Source organism: Hyalella azteca, unplaced genomic scaffold, assembly GCF_000764305.2.
Source record: "Hyalella azteca isolate HAZT.00-mixed unplaced genomic scaffold, Hazt_2.0.2 contig3307, whole genome shotgun sequence".
Taxonomy (NCBI): Eukaryota; Metazoa; Arthropoda; class Malacostraca; order Amphipoda; family Hyalellidae; genus Hyalella; species Hyalella azteca.
In genome coordinates, this window is record NW_025933559.1 from 46,956 (window position 1) to 70,762 (window position 23,807).

The 23,807-nt window shown below is 35.9% G+C and overlaps 2 protein-coding genes across 2 annotated transcripts; one reads left to right on the plus strand and one right to left on the minus strand.

The window, feature by feature from the left end:
• Window positions 1–228: 228 nt before the first annotated feature.
• Window positions 229–23,711, plus strand: LOC108682851. The gene is made up of 7 exons (XM_047879530.1): window positions 229–323; window positions 14,503–15,260; window positions 17,980–17,997; window positions 19,325–19,327; window positions 21,682–21,690; window positions 22,955–22,966; window positions 23,366–23,711. The coding sequence occupies exons 2-7, from the start codon at window positions 14,538–14,540 to the stop codon at window positions 23,372–23,374; spliced, it is 774 nt and encodes a 257-aa protein (XP_047735486.1). The 5' UTR covers window positions 229–323; window positions 14,503–14,537; the 3' UTR covers window positions 23,375–23,711.
• On the minus strand, window positions 9,511–11,895 carry LOC108682869 (rhodanese domain-containing protein CG4456). Its single transcript, XM_018172119.2, has 5 exons — window positions 11,753–11,895; window positions 11,073–11,117; window positions 10,434–10,553; window positions 10,135–10,297; window positions 9,511–9,755 (listed from the first exon to the last, which is right to left on the minus strand). Exons 1-5 carry the CDS (start codon window positions 11,817–11,819, stop codon window positions 9,662–9,664), a joined length of 489 nt encoding a protein of 162 aa, XP_018027608.1. The 5' UTR covers window positions 11,820–11,895; the 3' UTR covers window positions 9,511–9,661.
• Window positions 23,712–23,807: the final 96 nt, after the last annotated feature.

Sequence of the window (23,807 nt, forward strand, 5' to 3'; positions counted from 1 at the left end):
TATAAGGAGCTGACGCAGGTGTTTATCAGATGCTGACGTAGGCATTTACGTGTGCTGACCTGAAGCCTTTATCAAGAGCTTTCGTAGGTGTTCATTAGGCACTGACCTGAGACGTGTATAAGGCGCTGACCTGAGGCGTATATAAGGCACTGACCTGAGGCGTATATAAGGAGCTGCCACGAAGAGCATGCCACAGTAGCACACGAGCTGCCGCGGACCAAGCATGACCTCACGCCGCCTCGCGTCCTGTGGTCTGCTGCCGCTGCTCATTGTCGCTACCGCGGCCCTGTATGACAGCCCTTATCGCGTGCCGTACGACGATGGTGAGTAAAACACATTCATCTTATGCTTTAATGCATAGAGTACTTATATAGTGTATAAACTTAAATAGTGATTTAAATTATATAATGCTTTGACGTATCTAATACTTATCTGATGTTTTAATTTTCCTAATTTTCGTCCAATAGATTATCTTACATAGTAGGGCAACATGGGGCAGCGCGCCCCCCCCCCTTTTTTTTTAAACCAAATTTTTGATGAAGTTTTAATTGATACGAGGTGGTTCTTTGTTTTATTTAAAAGTACAACTAATGAGGAATGTATGATGTGAATTAGACGCCTATAGGTTTATTCAATTTTTAATGAAACACTATTTTGTAAAAAGTGTCAAAATGGTCCCATTGCCCCACCCCTGGGGCAATGGGCCCATTGGCTTGAAGCAAGGCACCCACCCTTGGTCCCTTTACAGTAAATGCATATTTTTCGTTTAAAAATGAAAAAAAAAACACTTTACCGTTAAAAATAAGAAAATGTAATAAAAAATATGACATTCACTCATTTAGTAACAACTGAAAAAATCATATACTTAACTTGAAAAAATATACTCTTGGCTTAAAAAATCTATCACTGACGTGAAGAAAAATATTTCATTGACATAAAAATATATATCCTTGACTTGGAAAATATATCCTTGCGATAAAAAATTCGTCCTTGACATGAAAAAATGTATCCTTGAATAGAAAAAATATATTTAGTTGATCAGAAAAAAACTTCGTTCCAGTTTCGTCCATAATCCAGATATTATGTGCAGAGAATTCTTACCTAATCGTGATTTCAGCCAACACCATAAAATCTCAGCAACTTTTGGCTCATTGGTGTTGACTGAAATAAACTTTTGGCAAGGCAAGAGTCAATAACTCGATAAGGGGTCATAAATACGCATAACTAGAAACTAAACCTGCTGCATTGAGGCGGCAAATCAAAAAATCATGCAATATGAAGTGTAATTTGTAATTCAAAAAGCTAGTCATAGTTTGAAAAGGTCATTGAGACAAATCTAATGATGTATAACACAAGACTTCACCATGGGCGCTTTGCCCCGTGACACGCATGGGCCCGTTGCCTCACTAGGTATCATTTCAATTTATATCGTGTCAACATTTTAATTTAAAAGCTAGTAGTCTAAACTTGATCTCAAAATTATCCCTATAATTATTACTTTGAAAATATAAATCACAGTAATTTCAAAAGCTTCATCTACAGTAATCGAAAAAACTTTATTTAGAAACAAAAAATTTTTTATCTGGACTAAAACAGTTATTCACAAATAACTTAATAACGCAAAAACTTAGCAAAACGTAAATCCGCACACTTCATCCCAGTGAAACTGTCGACCGGCGGTAGAGAACACGGACCAATACAAAATACACGGCGGTAGAGAACACGGACGCTGCCCCATGTTACCCTACTTGTCTAATATTTAGACTTACCTAACAATCACGCTTTAACGTATCAAATGCTCTAACACGCTGTGGACTTCGGTAAGGATCTGAACATTTCTCAAAATATAAAGCATCGAAATATTTTCCTGATTCGACTGCAACAAATATTATTACATTATAATTATTACATTATTACAAATATTATTACATTATTGCATACTACACTGACTATGCGAGAAAACCATTTGTGTCATAAATGAACAAAATAGCTTACTGATATAATTCCTACATATTCGTTGTTTCAATAGACTTTTTTGACCCTCGAGTGGCTTAATATTGACTTCAGAAAGTTACATCGATCCCTTCTCAATCCCCTGATTTAATATACATTATGACTCCTATATAGCGTTTTTGACTAAAATTTGTCGTTTTCGTTTGTTCGTTCGTTTGATTGTCCGTCCATACAGGTCTCGGAGGGATATTTGAAGTTCAAACTATGTTGATCAAAAAATTTTTGATAATATTGTCTAATGAAATTTAGCGACGATTATGGGACGATATTTATTACAAAAATATTATAATAGAACTTCGGAAACTACCATGTATAATAAGTTTAAGACCGAAGTGTTTTTTTTATTTTGACACTATTTATTGAGTTGATGAATATATGTCTTCAATTCAGAGCAGCTCAATCAAAAATCTTGTCAGTAAATTTTATTAAAAATTTCGCTTGCTTCTTTTGTTTGTGTTAGACTAGAAACCTGTTAATAGCGTGAGCCACACGACACTGGAAAAACTATAATTATTCCTTGAAAATATAAAAATGTCATGATTTTAGTATCAATTATTGCAGGAATTTTTCTTCGAATATAATTTGTCATCGATACTACGACGCTAGAATCGCTGGAAACCAAATTGCTCCTGTATGATTTCTAGCGCCTTGGAATAATAAAATATTGAAAAACATTACAAATATTGTTTAATTTTAAGTAATGGATTGTTTTTACTTTTGCATTTTTAATCAGAGTAAGAAAGTAATAATAATATAATAATAATAGCGGTTTCAGCGTTTAGTAGGCCGTAGGCCTGTCGCCGATTCTTAACATCGCAGAACATTCACAGCATTTTGCGAGTCTCGAACTCGCAACTCACTGCTACAATTCTGCTGTGCTTAACCGCCCGGCCTCCCTGCCGATTCTGACCAGAAACTGGCGCACAGAGCTGGGATCGAACCCGCGCCTAGTCAAATGACGTTAAACTTCTTTGAAAATACGTTAGACTTCTCATCCACGTGGGGTGAAAAATAGTATAGACTTCATGGTAAAATATGTGACCTGGAACATAGGCCATAGCCCTTTCACCGGGCATGACCTTGCACTCGCCGGCCGCCGAGAAGCGAACACAACATTAACTTATAACTAATAAGGACCTAGTTTAACCTTGCATGCACTATCTAAATACTATTTGTATATATTTCAGTTTAATTTTTTCCTTATCATCATACACGAATGTTATTAGATATAAAACACATCCGCCATTTGCACTTTAATAACAAAGACATAATTTAAATAAAATACTTAAAAAAACTTTTTAAAAAAACCACGTTTTTCTTGTGGACTAAAAAGTAAAAAATAAATTATGGTTCGCCCCAAAAAACGTGTGTCGGACAGATTTATGATTAAAGCGAAAAGCACACAACACTTAAATTTTGGAAATTTTATGGTGAACGTACAGCCCGACCCACGTTTTTTTTGGGGCGAACCATAATTTATTTTCTACTTTTTAGTCCACAAGAAAAACGTGGTTTTTTTAAAAAGTTTTTTTAAGTATTTTATTTTCTAATACAATTCTGCTGTGCTTAACCGCCCGGCCTCCTTGCCGATTCTGACCAGAAACTGGCGCACAGAGCTGGGATCGAACCCGCGCCTCTCTGCTCCAGTCCTGGTACTCTGAACTTTAACCACTGGGCCACCCTGCCCTATTATTATATTAACCTGTCGTCGACTAATACAGTATCTTAGGGCATAGTAACTAAAGACAGTATAGGTATTGCGTCTGTTTTAGCTCCTAGTTTCTAGAATTTTTCTAAAAGTTTTACCTTCTCCAAAATTGAAGTAAAATTGAGAAAATTCACATCGTGCTACATACAAACCGTTTGTTTTCTTATAGGCTTAACCTTTGAAATCAACTGAGTAAAAAATATACGTATAAATCAGCAAGAAATGACAACGTATGTATATAAAATATTGAAAACTATATATATATATATTTTTTTCACGTTGAATCTTTGTAGCTTGACAGGTTATGCGAGAGAATCAACAATTTTTTAACCTGGCGTGGCATGCCAATCCGACGAAGAAGGTTGACCAGATTTATTTTTTGCTAAGAGACGCCGCCAAGTCTGAACTATCAATCGAGGTCGAAGCAGCTTCGCAGTTATTCTCTAGTAATCGAAACATAAATCCCAGTTCTGATCAAAATAATTTTTCTGACGAGCGGACGAGTAAGTGCAGTACCTGCCATGTGGCGACTAACGTGTCATTGGCAGTTGTGATTTCAGTGATGTCAGTCATCAACTAAGCAAAAAAGGCGGTGTTTTGGGGATGCTGTACGGAATTATTAATGCGCTGCGACTCCTTCTTGAAGCTCATCGAGTAGCTGGCATAGTATGCGAGCACTGAATAAATAATGGTATCGCACTAACAAGACTTCGATAATTACCTACACGAAATCGCATTCAAGCCGGTTTTTTCGAAGATTTTTCAACAATGAACCATTTATATGAAAAAAACGTGTTCAGCCACAGCATTGAGCCTAAAGGAGCAAAAAACATAACTCAGTACTCACTGCAGTGAGTGACAGAGAGCGCATTTTCTCGTCGACGAAAACTTGAGGTCACGGACGGACGGACAGACGGACGGACAGTCAGACAGACAGACAGACAGACAGACGGACATGGCGAGCACAATAGTGCATTTTTTTCATAAATGAGAAAATGCGCTAAAAATCAGTTCAAATACTTTTTCATGAAACAAATTTTGTGTATTGGTCCTAGTTTTCCCTGCAGCGACCACAAGTATGCAAATATAAATAAAGGGAAAGATCAATTGATCAAATAAGCTATGTTATAACGCAGTAATATGGCAGAAATTTGCAACTCTTCTTTCCTATTGAAATTCCAGGGTCGTCATTTGAAGCCACGAATTTCTTTACTGATGATTATATGCTCAACTATAGTTATTCAATTGTACTGGTATCTATGGCATGTTGACATTAAACTTTTCAACTCTCAAGGTTGAATGTTCTAAAGTTCACAGCTAAGTATGCACAAAGCGTTAGAACAAAACGCGAACTGAATGTGTTTCCTGTGCGACCTTCATCACGAATTTATAGAAATTGTAATAAGCTTTATAAGCCATCTTAAAACTGTTTCAAAATTTTTAGATCTGATAAAAATGATTTCTGAATAATAAATCAATCAATGCTCAAACACTCGGTAATATTATTTGAAATTTGTGTCAGACATATTTCTTATTCAACCATAGTGAGTCTTATACCTACTAAGTCATCACATGCCATGGACACAACAATGTAGATACCCGCAAGCGCTGAATCGCAGTTCTCAGGACCGTCAAGCAACAGCCCCACACAATGACTTATGTTACAATGCAGCACCGGCCGCCCGCATCTTATTTATATACCCTTCGAGGATACTCCCCCTCCCCTCTCTGAATTAACCCTATACATGGGTCCGGTCTGAGCCAGATTTTCTCCAAGGTCATGTTCGAGATGCAGCCTCGGCTTTTATTATTTTTCAGGTATTGTGTTACCTGTTCAGCATTTTAATTCGTTTCTAGTTTAAAAATATATTGATTATTTCATTGTTATATTTTTCTTGTCGATGATCTTTTTCGATGACACAATTTTTTTAAACAATATTTCAACAGGTTCAAAATATATATTCAAAAATATATTCGAAAAAAATTATGAATAAACCTAATTCTCAAAATTCTGTATGCTTTATTTAAATGCCCTCCCTGATATATAGGTTGCTTACAATTGTTCCCAGTCATTAATCTGTAGTGATTCAAGAGTATTATTGGAAGGATACAGTATTTCCATATATTTTAAAGCTCTAATTATGTACGTCACTTGTTAACCCTGGCTGATGGCCTACGCCAATTGGACTATAATAAAAGTAAATGCAATCAGCTTTGTAAGCCAGTTAATCATGGCCAGTCTTAACATCTATAATGTCTGATAATTTTGAAATAGTTTTAAGCTTTAGTAATAACAATATATTATTATTTTGTAATTCACATAATTCGTAATTCAAATTTTCACTCGTAACTGTCTGGCAACATCGCCAGAGCCTGGAAGCGAGAAGTAGAAGTTATTTATTCTATTTGAATGTAGACGTGTTTCTAAACGGTTGTCGGGTGCTTCTTTCGTGTTTTGGTGAACTAACATAACCACTGGGTGAGTGTTAATTTACTAAATTTGTATGCATGTATTTCAGTAGTATATTCATTTTTTGTACTTAAAAAGCAAGCGATGGTTTGTCCATAATAATTATTAGATCCTGATTAGAAAATGTTTGCCGACCAACCTTAGCCTTATGGGCTAGTTATGTACCGAGATCTTCGTTATGCTGACCCAGTTTAGTGATACCATGCAAATGAAGTTGAAGAGTAATCGAAGTGTCTCGAAATTATATGTTGCACTTTATTTACATGTGACTGTCGTAATTAATTTCATTAAACCATCAAACTCGTTTATCATAAATCTCTGTAACTTTATGTAACTTAATTAGCTTGAATTCGCCCACTTATTTCGGATTTCATCAGCTTCACTATTAAATAATCATAAAATATTCAGTCAGTAAATCATATGATATTTTCTGGCTAGAGCGAAGTTATCAGTGAAACAATTGTATGGTTTTAGAAGAGAAATTGTCGGTAGCTTAAATGTTAATGGTTTAAATCTCAAATCCTTCAGAATGAGCTTTGTTGCTTCATGAATCTATTAGAATCTAAATAGTAAATTTCCAAATGGTAAATTGCCGGATAATAATAATTTTATTAGCGTAACTAATGGAAATCAAATTAAGAGAGCGATTCTTGTATGGTATGCAATCCATGTGCTAAATTCCGCTTAGGATTTTCTTAGTCATATTGTACCATAGATTTTATTGAATATGTTTCCTGATTCTTCGGACCATTTGAACAATTTATTCAGTTACCAGCAATTACCAATATAGGTATATCCTACGAGTAAATAAGCATTGCATTCAACTAATGTAGAATGTTTTACAGGTCTCGTCCATACATGAAAAACATCTAACATATTACCTTCCTGCATTTTACTCGTGTCGCGCTTGTCTTGACTCGACGTCATATTCAGGCCGGCCAGTCTGTATTTCTGGGCACTCTTATTCTATAACTACTGGAATAAAATTTGTAATCTATCCTGCGTCGACCTCCTGATTACCCTATTTCTCTGAGCCTCGTCATGCAATCTCCAAATTTGTATCCCAAAACTTCCTTAAAGTTGGTTACCAAAACGTCCTAAAAGTTTTACTTTTTCCATCCAATCAACGTAAACAGGATCCATATTGTTCACAAATGTTACATTATTTTTCTCACTGTAATTTTTTCTATTTTCCCCGCTTGGAAGCACAAGAATATTGCGAAAGCAGACATGTCCTATTGTTAAAAATATTGTGCGCAATACTATGCAGTTAAATAATGGGATACTACCCTACCCTTGCCATCTGGGAGAAGTAGAAAATTAAACATGTCCTATACATATATGTGCGTATTTGCTGTGACTGGAAGTGCGGCATGAGTGTGTGCTTGTGGCCGTGAAACAATATGGACATGCGGTGTCGTGTGCTGTCCTGTCTTGATATTACATTTGCCGGTTTAACCCTGTTAACACACCCTTTCCTGAAGTTTTCCAGTGAAAAATAAAATATTTTTTAAGTCTGGAATTAAGCAGTGTCAGTAAAAAATGAGTGCGACTAGAGAGTGCAACCAGATAGCAAAAGTGTTTCCCTGTTATGAGTTTCAAGTGTTTAAATTTCACCTAATCTATTGAATTTGCAGTAAATTGCCATGAAGTTCGGCCAGAAAAAAATTGTTCAGTGAAATCAGTAAGTTAGAGAGAATAAAAAGATACCGAAGAAAAGTACATTGATTCAGTAAACATGGCGGCCAAAGTTTGTTGTTAGTAAACCTACCGGGGAATGTATTGAATGCAACGAACCATATTTTGGACAATTGGCACTAAGATGTAACGCATGCACCCATTTTTGTCACTTCGAATGTTCACTACTTAAAGAATACCAACGTGTAAGATATTTAAAGACTAGAGAATCCATTCATAATGCAGAAAATTCGTGATGAACAAGTGGTGGTTCAAAGAAAGCACGGAGAAGGTGCACGTTGTTCTTGCGTGGGAAAATAAAATTCGGCCTTACATGAGTGCGTCCCTCAGCTCTACTCACGCTTTGTTACCCTCTACTATGTACCTATACTCCCTCTACCCTTGCCTCCCTCACTTCTGCCCGACATAGTACCCCGCCCACCCAAACCCTTGACCACAACTTTGCTCTTCCCCTCTCCCATTTAAATGCCTCGAGCAACAGGCATTTGACGGGTAAGAAACGTGTTTGCTGGAAACCTTCACGGCAAGTGCGGTTGGGAGAAGAATGGAATGAATTGTAATTATTCTCGCCCTAAGATCCGTCACAAATTTTCCACATTTGGAAGCAAAAACCAACGCGGATGCAAAATTGGGAGAGACTGTCAATACTATCATCCGTTCCTAAGCTGGAATACCATTAAAAAATGTAGCTTGCTAACGAGATAGCTATCGGTTTCATCACCTTAGACTCAGCCTGCAGGCGAGAGGAGCCGAAGGGAAACGGGACTCTGATACTTCCTTCCCGGAACACTGGATAGATTCTACTCCCAAACTCAAAACTTTAGAAAAAAAAACATGGTTAAAAAATCAGCTCTATGAAGGACGAATCTATCGTGATCAGAGAAACAACAGGGCGGCTCTAATAGTTACTGTACCGGTCACCGCAAGCTACAGGAGTGAGGAACACTAAATAGGACTCGGTATCAGTCGCAGGAATTTTTTAGGCCTGCAGAGGCAAGTAGATCAGATTCATCAACAAATGCAGCAGCTATTGACATTGCACAATCAACAGCAGAAATCTCTGCAACAGCTGCTGAGCCAGATTAGAGGATAAATTAACTGAAAATTTGCGAGGTGCACAAAAACGAAAGCACACAAACGCTCATCAACTGCGGCTTACTGTTGAATAAAATTTAGAAATTAGATTCTCCGTAATTAGATTTAAAATTACTAACCACATTACGATAGTAGGGAATCAATCTACTATCATTAGTCTCAGACTGACACTAGTTTATTAGTTTTAAACTCTGATGTAGTTGCACTGATAGATTTACAATTAATATTGTTCATAAATGGGATGAAATATTCATTGCTGCCAGCTTATTTGAATGAAATGATGAATTGCGAAGAACCTTCACTTCAGCGCCATCTATCTAAAATGTGGCCTTTTCTCCAAACACTAAAAAAAATTCTATCGAAGTCTTTAGTGCCTGGGTAACCATACGTGGATATAAGTCGTAATGGAAGTTTTTGCCTCTTCACTGAACTCTAGATGTTGGTGTTGTCTTTGACGTTCAGATGGCGACTCAAGTAAGCGTTGTATAGTACAAAACGTGAACACCATATAAAATAAAGACATCAATTACTTGCGTCTTTTTTACTATCAAAAGTTGCAATACAAACATAAGAGAGCTTAGGGTCGCTTTTTATTATAAACGACGAATTTTCCTTAAGGGAATCTTGCGGTTACTGTTTGTCTAGAATTAAATGGTTTGTTGGTCGCACGGTCACGATCAGCCAGACGAATTATTTCGGGTGGTGCCTTCAAGCCCGCGTTCGATGGGCAGTCCCTTGGCTTGCCAGTCTAAGAACGAACCAAAGTAAACCCTGCGCAAAGATGATAAGTGGGCACTGTAATAAATACACACTCAAGAAAGAAAATTGTAATGAAGCACAGGCAATAGAATTAGTCTGATTTTCATTTTTGGAATTTTCGATCAAAAGTTTTTTTCTTGTTATGTGAACTAACAACTGAATAATTTGAAGTTGTTCAACAAATGCTGCACCAATTTCTACTCAAGACTTCATTACTTCTGCCACTTTTGCGATCAATAACAACTCCATGAAGCGATAGGTTCCATTACTACCACCACCATGAACCACCATAACCACAATACTATCAAGCGATAGCTTACAATTACCACCACTACCATGACCACCATAACCACAAAACCATAAAGCGATAGGTACCACCATAACCACCCACCTGGCATGACAGTAGCCCAGTGGGGACAGACTCCGCCAAGCTTCCAGCGCCGGTCCGCCAGATCGACAGGAAAGAACCAGCTTATCAGCTGCTGGCTTCTCGAAGCCGTACTGGGCATTGAAGGCTGCGGACTCCAGCTTAAACGCAGCGACCAATTCCGGCACTGATGTGGGTTCAAGTCTAATTAAAAACTTGAGATTTTAATATTAAAATACTTTGAATAAATATAAAAATTAACTGCCCCCAAATCGGTCCAAGACGGATTCAAGTTATAGACCACAACCCCGAGCGCCACTCACGCGGCACGTTGAAAGACCCAGGGATGCGGCCGTCGTTCGCGAGGTCCTCGGCAGGCCGCACGTCCACCACCACCAGACTCTTGTTGTCAATGCCGGGCAGCAGCGCCTCTGCTTCTATGCCTGTGTTTGACCAATACATCCATTTTTAGTTAATCATACACGATTATTGTATGTGCAATGCGCCAGGTCATTTAGGAAGAGGAAGCAGGCAACCGAAACCCTACTGCTGGCATTATCCATTTTTCGACTACGCATTATCCAATTTTCGACTAAAAGTACAAAGCATTCTCGCTTCAAATATTTTATGGAATTTTTTATGATGTTAATGCATGTAACATTCAGGTCCACATCCGTAATTTCTTCCATAAAGTAGGCTGTAAAAACTATAGAAACTATATAAGGTTGTACCATTGAATGGTGGTATCATTCAATTATGAAAATAATATTTTACCATTAGCCACGTTGAAAAATTTGCAGGTCTAGGCATTCATATGTTCAAGCTGTGTGCGTTGAATTGGATGCAAATCGAAATAGAATAAACCAAAAATAAAACATATCATAAAATGTATAATTATAATTTTAAGTACGGGCTGAACAGATCGCAAAAAAAAATATATTTTCATGTAACTTAATTCCAACCTTTTGGCTCTTCCGGGCAAGTTGGCGTTGCTTCCGTGACATTTACTGAAAAAGACAAAGTAGTAAAAGTTGAGTTAATGACTTGGTAAAAGTTATTAAATTCTCGATAACTTGCACTACCAGCGCGGATTGTGCGTGCTTAATTGTTGTTTTATTTTTTCAACACAATTCACGGCTGCACAGATTTTTTTCTAGGACTTTAACACCTAAAAAAAAACACAGGGAGATTTTAAGTACCTTGAAGTTCTCATGCTTTTAAGCAGATTTATCCCTTATGTTTAATAATTCAATTGGCTAACTAATTTAACTTTGATACTCAATCTTCAAAATATATATAATATTTAGAGCCTATCAAAGCAAAGCAAACAAGAGCGAAGTTAAACAATCTAATTTTAAATAGGTTTACGTATATGCATGAAACTATTTTGTTGATTTTAAAATGCGTAGTTTGGCTCAATGGTACAAAAACACTGCTACGAAAAAGTGTCCCTACTTCATTATCAAATTTTATACGTACCAACTAGCTTATTTATATTTTAAGATGAGGGATTCATTTGAAATTTCATAAAACACTTAATACCGTCATACTGAGAGTATGCATGCACATTACGTGAGTGACAATTAAATTCGACATTGACATACTTAATAAATAATCTTATTACAATTTTGTGATCCCAGACCTGCGAGCACGTCTTGCCAAGGCGAGCAGACGACCAGGAGCAGCAACAGACAGCGGAGAGAAGCCATCTTAATTAATTATCTTTATTCAATGCGATTATCTGTACTAAAAGTATCAAAATATCAGTTATATAGAACTTGTTTCATTTTANCTAAAACAGTTATTCACAAATAACTTAATAACGCAAAAACTTAGCAAAACGTAAATCCGCACACTTCATCCCAGTGAAACTGTCGACCGGCGGTAGAGAACACGGACCAATACAAAATACACGGCGGTAGAGAACACGGACGCTGCCCCATGTTACCCTACTTGTCTAATATTTAGACTTACCTAACAATCACGCTTTAACGTATCAAATGCTCTAACACGCTGTGGACTTCGGTAAGGATCTGAACATTTCTCAAAATATAAAGCATCGAAATATTTTCCTGATTCGACTGCAACAAATATTATTACATTATAATTATTACATTATTACAAATATTATTACATTATTGCATACTACACTGACTATGCGAGAAAACCATTTGTGTCATAAATGAACAAAATAGCTTACTGATATAATTCCTACATATTCGTTGTTTCAATAGACTTTTTTGACCCTCGAGTGGCTTAATATTGACTTCAGAAAGTTACATCGATCCCTTCTCAATCCCCTGATTTAATATACATTATGACTCCTATATAGCGTTTTTGACTAAAATTTGTCGTTTTCGTTTGTTCGTTCGTTTGATTGTCCGTCCATACAGGTCTCGGAGGGATATTTGAAGTTCAAACTATGTTGATCAAAAAATTTTTGATAATATTGTCTAATGAAATTTAGCGACGATTATGGGACGATATTTATTACAAAAATATTATAATAGAACTTCGGAAACTACCATGTATAATAAGTTTAAGACCGAAGTGTTTTTTTTTATTTTGACACTATTTATTGAGTTGATGAATATATGTCTTCAATTCAGAGCAGCTCAATCAAAAATCTTGTCAGTAAATTTTATTAAAAATTTCGCTTGCTTCTTTTGTTTGTGTTAGACTAGAAACCTGTTAATAGCGTGAGCCACACGACACTGGAAAAACTATAATTATTCCTTGAAAATATAAAAATGTCATGATTTTAGTATCAATTATTGCAGGAATTTTTCTTCGAATATAATTTGTCATCGATACTACGACGCTAGAATCGCTGGAAACCAAATTGCTCCTGTATGATTTCTAGCGCCTTGGAATAATAAAATATTGAAAAACATTACAAATATTGTTTAATTTTAAGTAATGGATTGTTTTTACTTTTGCATTTTTAATCAGAGTAAGAAAGTAATAATAATATAATAATAATAGCGGTTTCAGCGTTTAGTAGGCCGTAGGCCTGTCGCCGATTCTTAACATCGCAGAACATTCACAGCATTTTGCGAGTCTCGAACTCGCAACTCACTGCTACAATTCTGCTGTGCTTAACCGCCCGGCCTCCCTGCCGATTCTGACCAGAAACTGGCGCACAGAGCTGGGATCGAACCCGCGCCTCTCTGCTCCAATCTTGGCACTCTGAACTTTAACCACTGGGCCACCCCGCCTAATCACCTATATAGCACACCTATATAGTAATCACCTATATAGCACAATTAGAAGTAAAAAAAATGCCTTCGTTGGAAATGTTTAGTCAAGTCATCGATAAACTCATTAGAATATCGTGTATTTGTAACAAATTTTTATTATACGAGCCATGCCCAATTTTCATTTTGCTCCTTTTTCAAAAGCGCCAGATCCGATTCAAGGCGCACATTTATTCATTATAAAAAATTATTAAATTCTAGGGTTTAAATTCTAGTACAGCCATGTACATAGCTGATTTCTTGCATAGGTGTGTCATTTCGCTAGGCCGTACGATTAAGTGATGGATTCGTCAATCAGCTGATATTAATATTTTATCATCGCTTGTTCAGTGATTCTATTCTTGTATCTCATTCAAATTGTAATGCATTTGCTTGCATATCGCAAAATTTTTGATCATGTTGTTTGCAAACGATAATACAAACCCTCTGGATAACGCGTAGTGTAACCCAGTAACCCCACATGTAGCCCAGTACACGATCAGCCCCAATGGTTTCAAACCCAGCCTGTAAAATCAACTTTCATATGTTGAAATTGCACCAGCCTTGAAGAAACCAAAGAAGATTCAAGTGAACAAATTTTGCCTTCAACGGCGGTAAGACCAGTCTTCGAGAAGCTGTTGACTGCGCCTGAAGACTAAGGCGTGGGTGCCACTGTTTACATTCAATGGAAGCTAAAAGCCACACTTGGACTACAACTCAAACATCTCGAGATGATGCGGCCATCGCTGAAGCAAATCGAATATGGGACTCCAGTTTTGCGGGCGTTAAACACACACAGCGGTGCAGACACCAAGTCCAACATGATGAACGCGGCCAGTTTTCTACTTTCCCCAGAATAACTTTTAAGGCCTTATATTTTCGGCCTTCTGAATGAATCGCTCAAAATAACAACTGCACCTTTACATTTTTTTTTTCATCCCGCATCTGTCAATTTCGCTCATCACGACGATATTTTGCCTCTTTATCATATTTTAAATTGTCGTTCGAATGTATTCTGTACCTATGATAAGGCGGATCATTATGTTTATCATCGACATTCTTTACAATGATTATCACGGATTTACTGTATTTGGACGATTATGGAGTCTCAATTCAGGAGTAATCTTGGAAAGCAATAATTCTCTTTTCCCAGCAGGAAAAAATATACTTCCTTACGTTAAGTCGGGATCGATGTCTGCAAACGGGCCAAACCAGCCACCTCTCCTGCCACTTCTCATGGCTGATGCCATCTTACAGAACAACGTCCAGGCACTTAGAAATTACGACGAATTGCACAAGTTTCACCCAGAAACTGTTGGAGTAATAAAATATCTCAATGATCTTTTGAAGAGCAAGTTACATGACACACTATCTGCCGTGGGTGCACGAAACAATCAACGTGGTCGCAATTTCTTCATGAACTTCTTACCGCATGCAACTGATTTTGGCAACTTAGCACGTGGGTTGGACGACCGTTTCAAAGCACGACAAAACTCCAGGTGGTCAACTAATTTCATGAACACTGCAGGGCTGCCTACTTTAGACCTGACGGCGAATGATCTAACTACGTCTTCCGAGGTTGATGCTGGAATGGAAACCTTGCATGGTACTAAAACCGGACAGCCACCAACCGGTGCAGAAGACACCTTTTTGTCACCCCTTAATGTGACAGACAAGACGCAGAGTAGATCTGATGGAACAGGCCCCATCCAAGAAGAAACAGAACGTTATCATGACGGTACAACTTATGAGGAAATATATCCTGGTATTCAAGACGAGGAAACTCCCTACGCTGTCAATGCAAAGAGGCAGCTTCGTCCGTGGTGGGCCGGTGCTAAGAGAAGCCAAGGTCTCCGTAATGACTTCAAGAGGACTGCGACCAATAGCGACCTGCGAAGTTTCCTCAAACGCCAGGTAAGAACACATAAATAATAGTTATAGTATACATATATGTCAATCTATTATTATAGTAATTGTTGGTATGACTAAATGTGTGCACAACATGATTTTTCTACCAGTCACAAAAAGTTTTAAATTTCAGCTAGAATTTACGACACATGTCAACTTCCCATACTTCGTTACATAAGTGGCAAAATTAACTTCAAGTAAATTCTAAATTTTCGTAATTTTTGTAATGATCAGATTAAGTCCAACAAAAAACGTTCCTTATTATTGCGTATAATTAAATGAGTCTGCAGAATTCTAGAACATGTGTATAATGTATATCAGCTATTTAGTTTCAAATTAATCTGAAGTCTAAATTGTGAAGGATAAAACTGTTCCCAAAAATGTAACAGTATAAATTAAAGTACTCTCGTGACCTATATTGGAGAAAGACGGGTTTGAATAAAATGGTGAGCAAAATGACTTCTTTGATTCACGAAAACGACTTTTTGCTATGGCTAAATGACTTTTTTGGAGCCCGAAAAATGACTTTTTTGAAGCTTGACAGTTGACATATTAGATTCGGTTTTAATGACTCTTTAAATACCGGATAAATATCTCTTAGGACACTGCATGAATTTTTTCATAAACTTTTAATTGACAGTTTTTAGAACCCAACAATACAGCTATTTCTGTAACACGATGAAGGATCAATAGATATTTTAAAAATCTTCACTAGTAAATTCCAGGTAACTTCAACCTAAAATATCATTTTTACACTAGTGTAGAATAATTATTCAAATCATCGACGACGATAATATACGAGAAGAACATGACTCATAGAATGTGACTCATGAATAATGAGTGACTAACTTCACTATATTCATCCTACGCAAACGTGAAGCAGGGCATCGGAAGAAACGTGAGTAGTTTCCGAATTCTCAGAGTTTGCTTGCAATGAGTAATTTTTCGCAAAATCGCAGAAAAGGAAATCATGAAATCGAATATTCGTCTTGGATACGAAGGCAATTAACGCTACAATGCATATCCGCTTACACGCTTTTTTACTTTTTTTGTGATCTCCTATATCGTATTGATGTTTTCGAATTTGATTATAGTAAAATACAAAATTAAATTTAAATATGTAATAATAAATTTAAGCTGTGCTGACAGAAAAAGAGTAACTATGAGAATGTAATAAGGTAACAAGAAACGTATGTAATCATTAATGTAATATTTAGGAAAAATACAAGAACTCAATAAACTCGCACATTCCATGAAATGAAGAGATGGATATAAGTCATCGATTTAGAGAACATGCTTTTAAATACCTAAAATTAACCTATACATGAAACAGAAGGTTTAACTAAACAACTTTGTTGAACGAATCAAATGTTTAGCTGAGCCATTCAAAACACGAAAAAATGTTTGAACTTGTTGCAATAGACGTTGTGTAAGTAATGCCGGGGAAAGGAGCGGTGACTGTTGCTAGCATGCATGCAGGGTCTTCGAAAATAGTGTTGTACTAGCGTCATTTATCACTAGAATAGAGCGGTACTAGAGTAATCTATCTCTAAATTAGTGCTTCACTAGCGTCATATATTACCAAATTAGTGCTGTACTAGAGTCATCAGTTGCCATGAACTAATATCATCCATCACAATGAGCCACATGCTAGTGCCGAGCTAATATCATCTATCACAATGAGTTACATGCTAGTGCTGAACTAATATCATCTATCACAATGAGCCACATGCTAGTGCCGAGCTAATATCTGTCTCTTATACACATCTAGATGTGTATAAGAGACAGTGCTAGTGCCGAGCTAATATCATCTATCACAATGAGTTACATGCTAGTGCTGAACTAATATCATCTATCACAATGAGTTACATGCTAGTGCTGAACTAACATCATCTATCACAATGAGTTACATGCTAGTGCTGTGACTTGCTAGCACTTGCTGTGCTGTCACATCTATGTAGCGTTTCTCAGAGCTGCGCGATATGTTCAATTTATCTATCCGCGTACTCATTTTGATTCTAATTTATTATCCTATCAGCATTATATTTATCATAGATTGTCATATGTTATTCTAGCAGTCTAACATTGTCATATGTTATTATGAAAGTCTAACTGCGTTAAATATAAAAAGGAACTGGAAACCCCTCTTAGAAGAATACTACTTAAATAATAGTTGATGTTTTGGCCTAAGTTTGCTCTGCAGTGGGCTCAGTGGGCTCAGTGTGATTTTACTCCACTTAGCGTTTATTTTTTATTTTTTTGTAGTTCTTTAATTCGGTGTTTTTACGCAATCGAAATGACGCTATTTTCTTCCAGGTCTAACACTCTCATTGAGAATGGAAAACTAATCTATGACGCGCATCCTAACCTAAACAATTCTCCGCTGGAAGACATCCGATGACATTTGATAAATTTTTATTTCGAAGTCCACTGCTCAATTGTGTGTCAGTAAATCAAAGACAAACTCTTCAAGCAACAAACCATCTTTCTTCCTAGCCAGAAATCGCCAAATTAGAACGAGATTCGCCAGATGTTTTTGGTTGACTCAAAGCATAAGTGAATTAATAAAATACTCAATACTAGTCGACTGAGAGCGCAGTTTCTGCGTAGAGTTCTCGAACATTGTCGACATTTTCACTATGGCGTATGAGTTGATATCGACCAATTCAAAGTTATTTCCTTGTAACATTTCCTTTCGTTTTAATATTTTGGTCTTTCTTCTCAGCTCAACCTTGGAAATCGCGTGAGTATCTGACGTCAGAGGGCATGAATTTTTTCCACTAAACCTCGATCAGTTTTAGTTGACAAATATTCAGTCTACTAAAATAATTCTGATTCCCAGATGCACTATTTTTAGGACATTGAATTCAAGTTTTTCCGTTGAAATTGCACCGTCATTAAAAAATGTAATCGGTGTGTTTGGATGGGTTTGGATGGGATTGTCAGCGATACATATCAATCTCTATAAAATTAAGAGTTATCCAATTCGATGTACACGTGAGACCGATACTTTCCGTCAATTAAGGGGACCGACCTAGCTCCGGAGAAACTTCTACAGTTATTATCCGATCATCATGAAACTTCACATACATACGTAAAATGTAAAAATATGAACATTTTGCTCCTATGAATTTTTCGAAAAAATTGATAGAAAACGTGAAATTCATAGAAAACGGCTAAAAAGGGGTACTTCAGAAAATCTATCTCCTCCCACAAATATCATCCTACAACATCGAGACACGTATCATTCGATTCGTAAAGACCATATCTATCGACTCTAAGTGTCACTTTTTTCATTTTCCACCTAGTTTTTTTTATGACGTGTTTTCCCATTTTTAAATTTTTCACCCCTTCCCCCCTTTCTTCCCCATATAAAAAACGAACCAGACGAAAATTCCAAAAAGTGACACTTAGAGTCGATAGGCCTGGTCTTTACGAATCGAACGGTATATGTCTCATTGCTGTAGCTTGAAAACTGTAGGAGGAGATAGATTTGCCGTGAGAGCAGTATGAGGTTTTCATTATATCGTTCGATGCGCAAGAAAACAACCTTTAAGATGAGATAAGAAACAGAAAAACTCAAAATTTTCAAATTTTAGCTAGGTCGGTCCCCTTAATAATATCTTGTTTATTTAAGTCTGATGTGACTTGTATTGACCGTCGCGTAATCTTGATGCACTGAAGCAAATATCGGAGCCATGCATACCATTAGAAACATGATGTGTTACACTGTGCATATATATATATATATCAGGTCAAACTGAGTCAAGATGACCCACACATGTGGCAAAAAGTGCATTGCTATTTGGACACAGTTTCACTCATTTTTCTGATTGTAGAATGAAGAAATAAAAAAGTACTTGAAAAAATTTACGTCTCACAATAAATGTATATGAGAATTCACATTATGCACATAAGTTCATGAACACAATTGAACTACTCGTATCAATGACAATACGAAGGCCATCGTTGCCGGTAGAATTGAGCTATACTGACCTATACCTAAACGTTATTTGTATAGCGCAGTCAACTCTTTTATAGTAATGACATTTCACAATAAAATCTATGAGTTGGTGCTGTTAAGAGGCGGTTTAGTGGCCGCAGATAAACTTGCAAAAATTTCCAATTAGGAGACCCAAAATCACAGCGACGCAAGCAAACTACGGTAATTTCAAAGAGATTTACGAATTGAAACGCTGGATCAGAACACATCTGACATTACAGAGATGATCCGTTACAAGAAACGTTCTTGTAGACATGGTTCTTTATTTTTCAACAGAAAATAACCATTTTTTCGGAATCGACGAAAGGTAATGGCTGATTTTATTGTTGAATAAATAATGAGGCAGTTGAGATCGAAAAATTTTCGCTCATCCCTGGGTACAGTTAAAAAGTTGCCTTGATGGAAATTATAAAATTTTGCAACAACATAGAATTTGATATATATACTGATGGCTAAAACTATTTCAAATATTGCAGAAACGAGTTGTGTGTGAAATAGCTTTCTCCATAGTTACACGCCTACAATTGATTATGTTTTTGTCACATCATTCTTCGTTAAGCTTATTTTAAAAATGTCGTTATCCACTACACCATGAAAATAAGTTCAATATAATAGTTCTCTAGAAATCATAAAATTTATGACGTTTCGGGGCATGTACTTCCGTGGCAGACTTTAATGCCTTGTTCTTCATTAGTGATGACGTACATAAAAATATTTCATACTGGGCGATAGGCTTGGTCAAAAAGTTACTTACTTTGTTGCTCACACTTTTAGGCGAAACTGTAAGTGAAAACACTTTCATGTGAAAGTGTTAGTGAAAACACTTTCAGGTGAAAGTGTCAGTGAAAACACTTTCAGATGATAGTGAAAACACTTTGAAGTTTCACTGAACAAGTTCGTAAAAATCTTGAAAAGAAAAAATTAAAATATTAAGAGAAATTTACACTAAAATGGAGTAAAAATGCTAAACTAGAAAACCCGGAAATTTGTATGTCAGGAAGAATTATTTAGACGGGAAGAACAAATATACAGAAAATAGGGCAATTAAGCAAGAATTTCGTACATACTTTAGTCTCTTGAAACTTATATTGTGTCATATTTGACATACTTAGGGTATGATTAGAGGAGTGAAAATAAGGGGGAAATGCAACGGAATTGAGGGCACTGCTTTTCAACAAGTTCTAGATTCACACGAAAGTGTTAGTCTTATACCACAATTTCTGTGATTATTTGCATGTGATAATTTATAAATGAGTCGATGTATCCCTTCCTTCATTAGTATTCTGGTGTAAATAATTTTTTATATTATGTTATAATTATTATAATATAATTCCGGTGTATCCGGTGTATAATTATTCATAATTATCCGGTGTATCCCAAAGTTCTCAAGTATTTCAAGATATCCCACTCATGATAAGTATTTTGGTGTGACTGATCGGTCCTAAATATATGAAGAACGCGTTGAAAGTAATTAATAATATTTCTAATATCCCTCATGCCGCTCGACTGATAGTTGGTGAGTCAAATGTTATTTTTCAATTTTAAAAATACATTTAATGACTGAAATCTTACTAATATATGATATATTCTGGAAAAATTATACATTATCATTAAGAACTGTTATATGGCTTCTCTGGAAATCTGGAATGAGAAGACGAAACCATAAATGAAAATGTCATACCGAATATTGCAATTGGGAATAAGCTTTCGAATATTTGATTTCCCACTTTTTACCAGTGTTAAACTCAAACATAGCCTTTGGTTATCGAAAAGTCGACTTCAATAACAGAAACAAAAATTAACATGTCTTAATCTTCTCATAAGCTTTTATTTTTATTTTTCATTGCAATCGCAAGTTCGTTCCCAACTTAGGGTGGAATTTTTTTAGGTGCACGGATGGTTTTAATGAGAACGGAAAAATAGTCTAAATTATGAATCCTCCGCTGTACCAAATTGTCCAGCCGAACATAAGGTTATAATGACGCTGCAAACAATGTCAACGAAATCATAAAATAAAATATTAATTTCATTACTGATAATCTAGTTTTCATGGAAGGCTTAGTCACTGCAAGTGACAAAAATGTTTTTATATACTAGTATAGTAACAGTGAGTATAGTGATTATAGTTAGATGGCATTTATATTTCATAAGTAATATCTTTTGTATACTAGTAGAGTAACAGTGAGTAAAGTGATTATAGTTAGATGGTAGTTATATTTCATAATTAATTTCTTTTATATACTAATATAGTAATAGTGAGTATAGTGATTATAGTTAGATGGTAGTTATATTTAATAATTAATATATTTTATATACTAGTATAGTAACAGTGAGTATAGTGATTATAATTAGATGGTAGTTATATTTCATAATTAAATGTAACTCACACTTTCTCTTCTGTTGACGCCTGCCACTGCTGATCAGATGTGCCAGGTGAGTCCATCGATGCATGAAGCCTTAGGATATTATTGCATTTAATGTATTGTTTCAAATATATATATTAATAGCAATATTTTAAATATTGCTTCAAATTTATGTATACTACCGGATACTTATACGCGCAGGAAGCAAGACAAGTAATATACAGTATATTATTTCGCTAAAATTATCCAAAATCGTATGGAAGAAGCTTAAATTTTATTCTAAACAAGCCTCATTTCTGAAAAAATTAATTAAGAAAAGTATTAATTAATTGAAAAGATCCTGTGCGTTTGGCGCGTATAAAAAATGGAAATACCATAATTTTCGTGGGAAAAGACCATCATTTTAGTTCGTAGTAAAATAAATAATCGTATTTGTGGTTTATGATACGGTAAATATTTTTTTTTGTAGCTCCAAAAGAAATTGTGTCAGTAATAAAGAATAAGCTGCATGGCGAAAATACCATTCAAAGATCATTGATGCACTCGATACAATGTATGGGTCGTGTTGTACAAATAGTGACACACTATCTGCAAGTCCGCCCTTATCAACTAGGCAAGGATGACCAACACTAGAGCAAAAAAGGTAACTCAGTACTCACTGCAGTGAGTGACAGAGAGCGCATTTTCTCGTCGACGAAAACTTGAGGTCACGGACAGACGGACGGACGGACGGACGGACATGGCGAGCACAATAGTGCATTTTTTCCATAAATGAGAAAATGCGCTAAAAAGGCATCTCTGTTTGGAGAAAGTCACCTTATTTCTTTGAGAGTAAATAACGGATTAGCGGCGCTGGTCACGGTCAAGATTATGAAGTATATATGAATGAAAATTTTGTTATTCGATGGAACATATAAAATAATCAACTTCGACGATACTTACTAGCATGAGAACCAGTAACTCAGAAGAGACTTTTTGTCTATGAAATGATATTAATATTGAACAAGCCCTAGTTCACTGTACTTTATATAAGGATACAATATAAAAATAATTCGCAAGCAATTGCTTCAAAGGCCAATAACTGTGTTTTGCTCAGTGTACAGTATATCTCGTTAATACGTATATATTCGGATCAGATAAAGTTGCAAATTGCTTTATTTATGATCATACCTCGTTCCTACCTAAATAATTTAATTTAGACGCTGATAATGATTAATAATGCATAAATAATAAATTTTGCATTATTATTGATTATTATCTAAAATAATAATAATGCACAATTTAGACGCTAACGCATTTTATTGCCGGCATGTCTGGCGACGTCTGGTGAGCAGCTCGACGTCAGGGTGAGTTTACTAACAAAAAACCTCTAAGTTTTGTTTTCTTTGCAAATTATTTGACATTTTCCAAATATTTTACGTAATAAACAATCATTTATTCATGTCGATAAATCTCAAGCCACGTGGCCGTTGGGCCTAACGTGAAAGCCTTTGAGCAAATATATTTATGATTTTAAATAATGACTCTCGCCAGGTTTATATACTGCATGTTCATTTATAGTCTGATTTTATCAATAGTAAAAAAGTTTTTAAACATTTAATCGCAAAAATTTATATGAAAACTTTGTTGAAAGATAAGATTCATAGTATCTTTCAGGTAAAGATTCATAAAAAATGCAAAAATTAGAGCGTAATTTTGAATGTATGTGAATAATATAAAAGAAAGTGTTGTTTTTGGTCCCGCAGAATTGTTGAAGACAGGCCGGACGACAGCCATGTGGGCCACCGCAACAGACAGACGTACTTAGTCAACGTCATGACTCTGTCAGCCAATCACCGTTCAGTGTTCAAGCTAAATACTCAATATTTTAAAGTATAGAAAAAACTGATAGCGAGGATCGACCCACTATCTTGAAAAGAGATAATAAACTGGAATATTACGCTCATAACCTGTGAACATTAAATTCCCTGAATAAAGATTTTTGTTGACCGCAAAAAACTTTGAACTAAGAAGCCATGGGCCTTTTTTCAATGCCGATACTTCTAAGACTTTTTCAGTTGAATTTTTTTGCGATACTTTGATACACAAATTTTAATAATTATCAAGTCTTTTACAAGAGGCTTAAATTCAATTCAATTTAAATGCAATTTAATCCAATTGTAATTAAATTGCTTTAAATTGAACGTC

What these genes read in the sequence shown, in the direction of transcription:
- LOC108682869 (XM_018172119.2), bottom strand. Translation starts at nt 11,819, where the DNA reads ATGGCTTCTCTCCGCTGTCTGTTGCTGCTCCTGGTCGTCTGCTCGCCT. An exon ending in TTGGCAAGACGTGCTCGCAG is followed by an intron (nt 11,118 to 11,752) that starts GTCTGGGATCAC and finishes TGTCTTTTTCAG; the next exon opens with TAAATGTCACGGAAGCAACG. An exon ending in TGGGTCTTTCAACGTGCCGC is followed by an intron (nt 10,298 to 10,433) that starts GTGAGTGGCGCT and finishes AACCCACATCAG; the next exon opens with TGCCGGAATTGGTCGCTGCG.
- LOC108682851 (XM_047879530.1), top strand. Translation starts at nt 14,538, where the DNA reads ATGTCTGCAAACGGGCCAAACCAGCCACCTCTCCTGCCACTTCTCATG.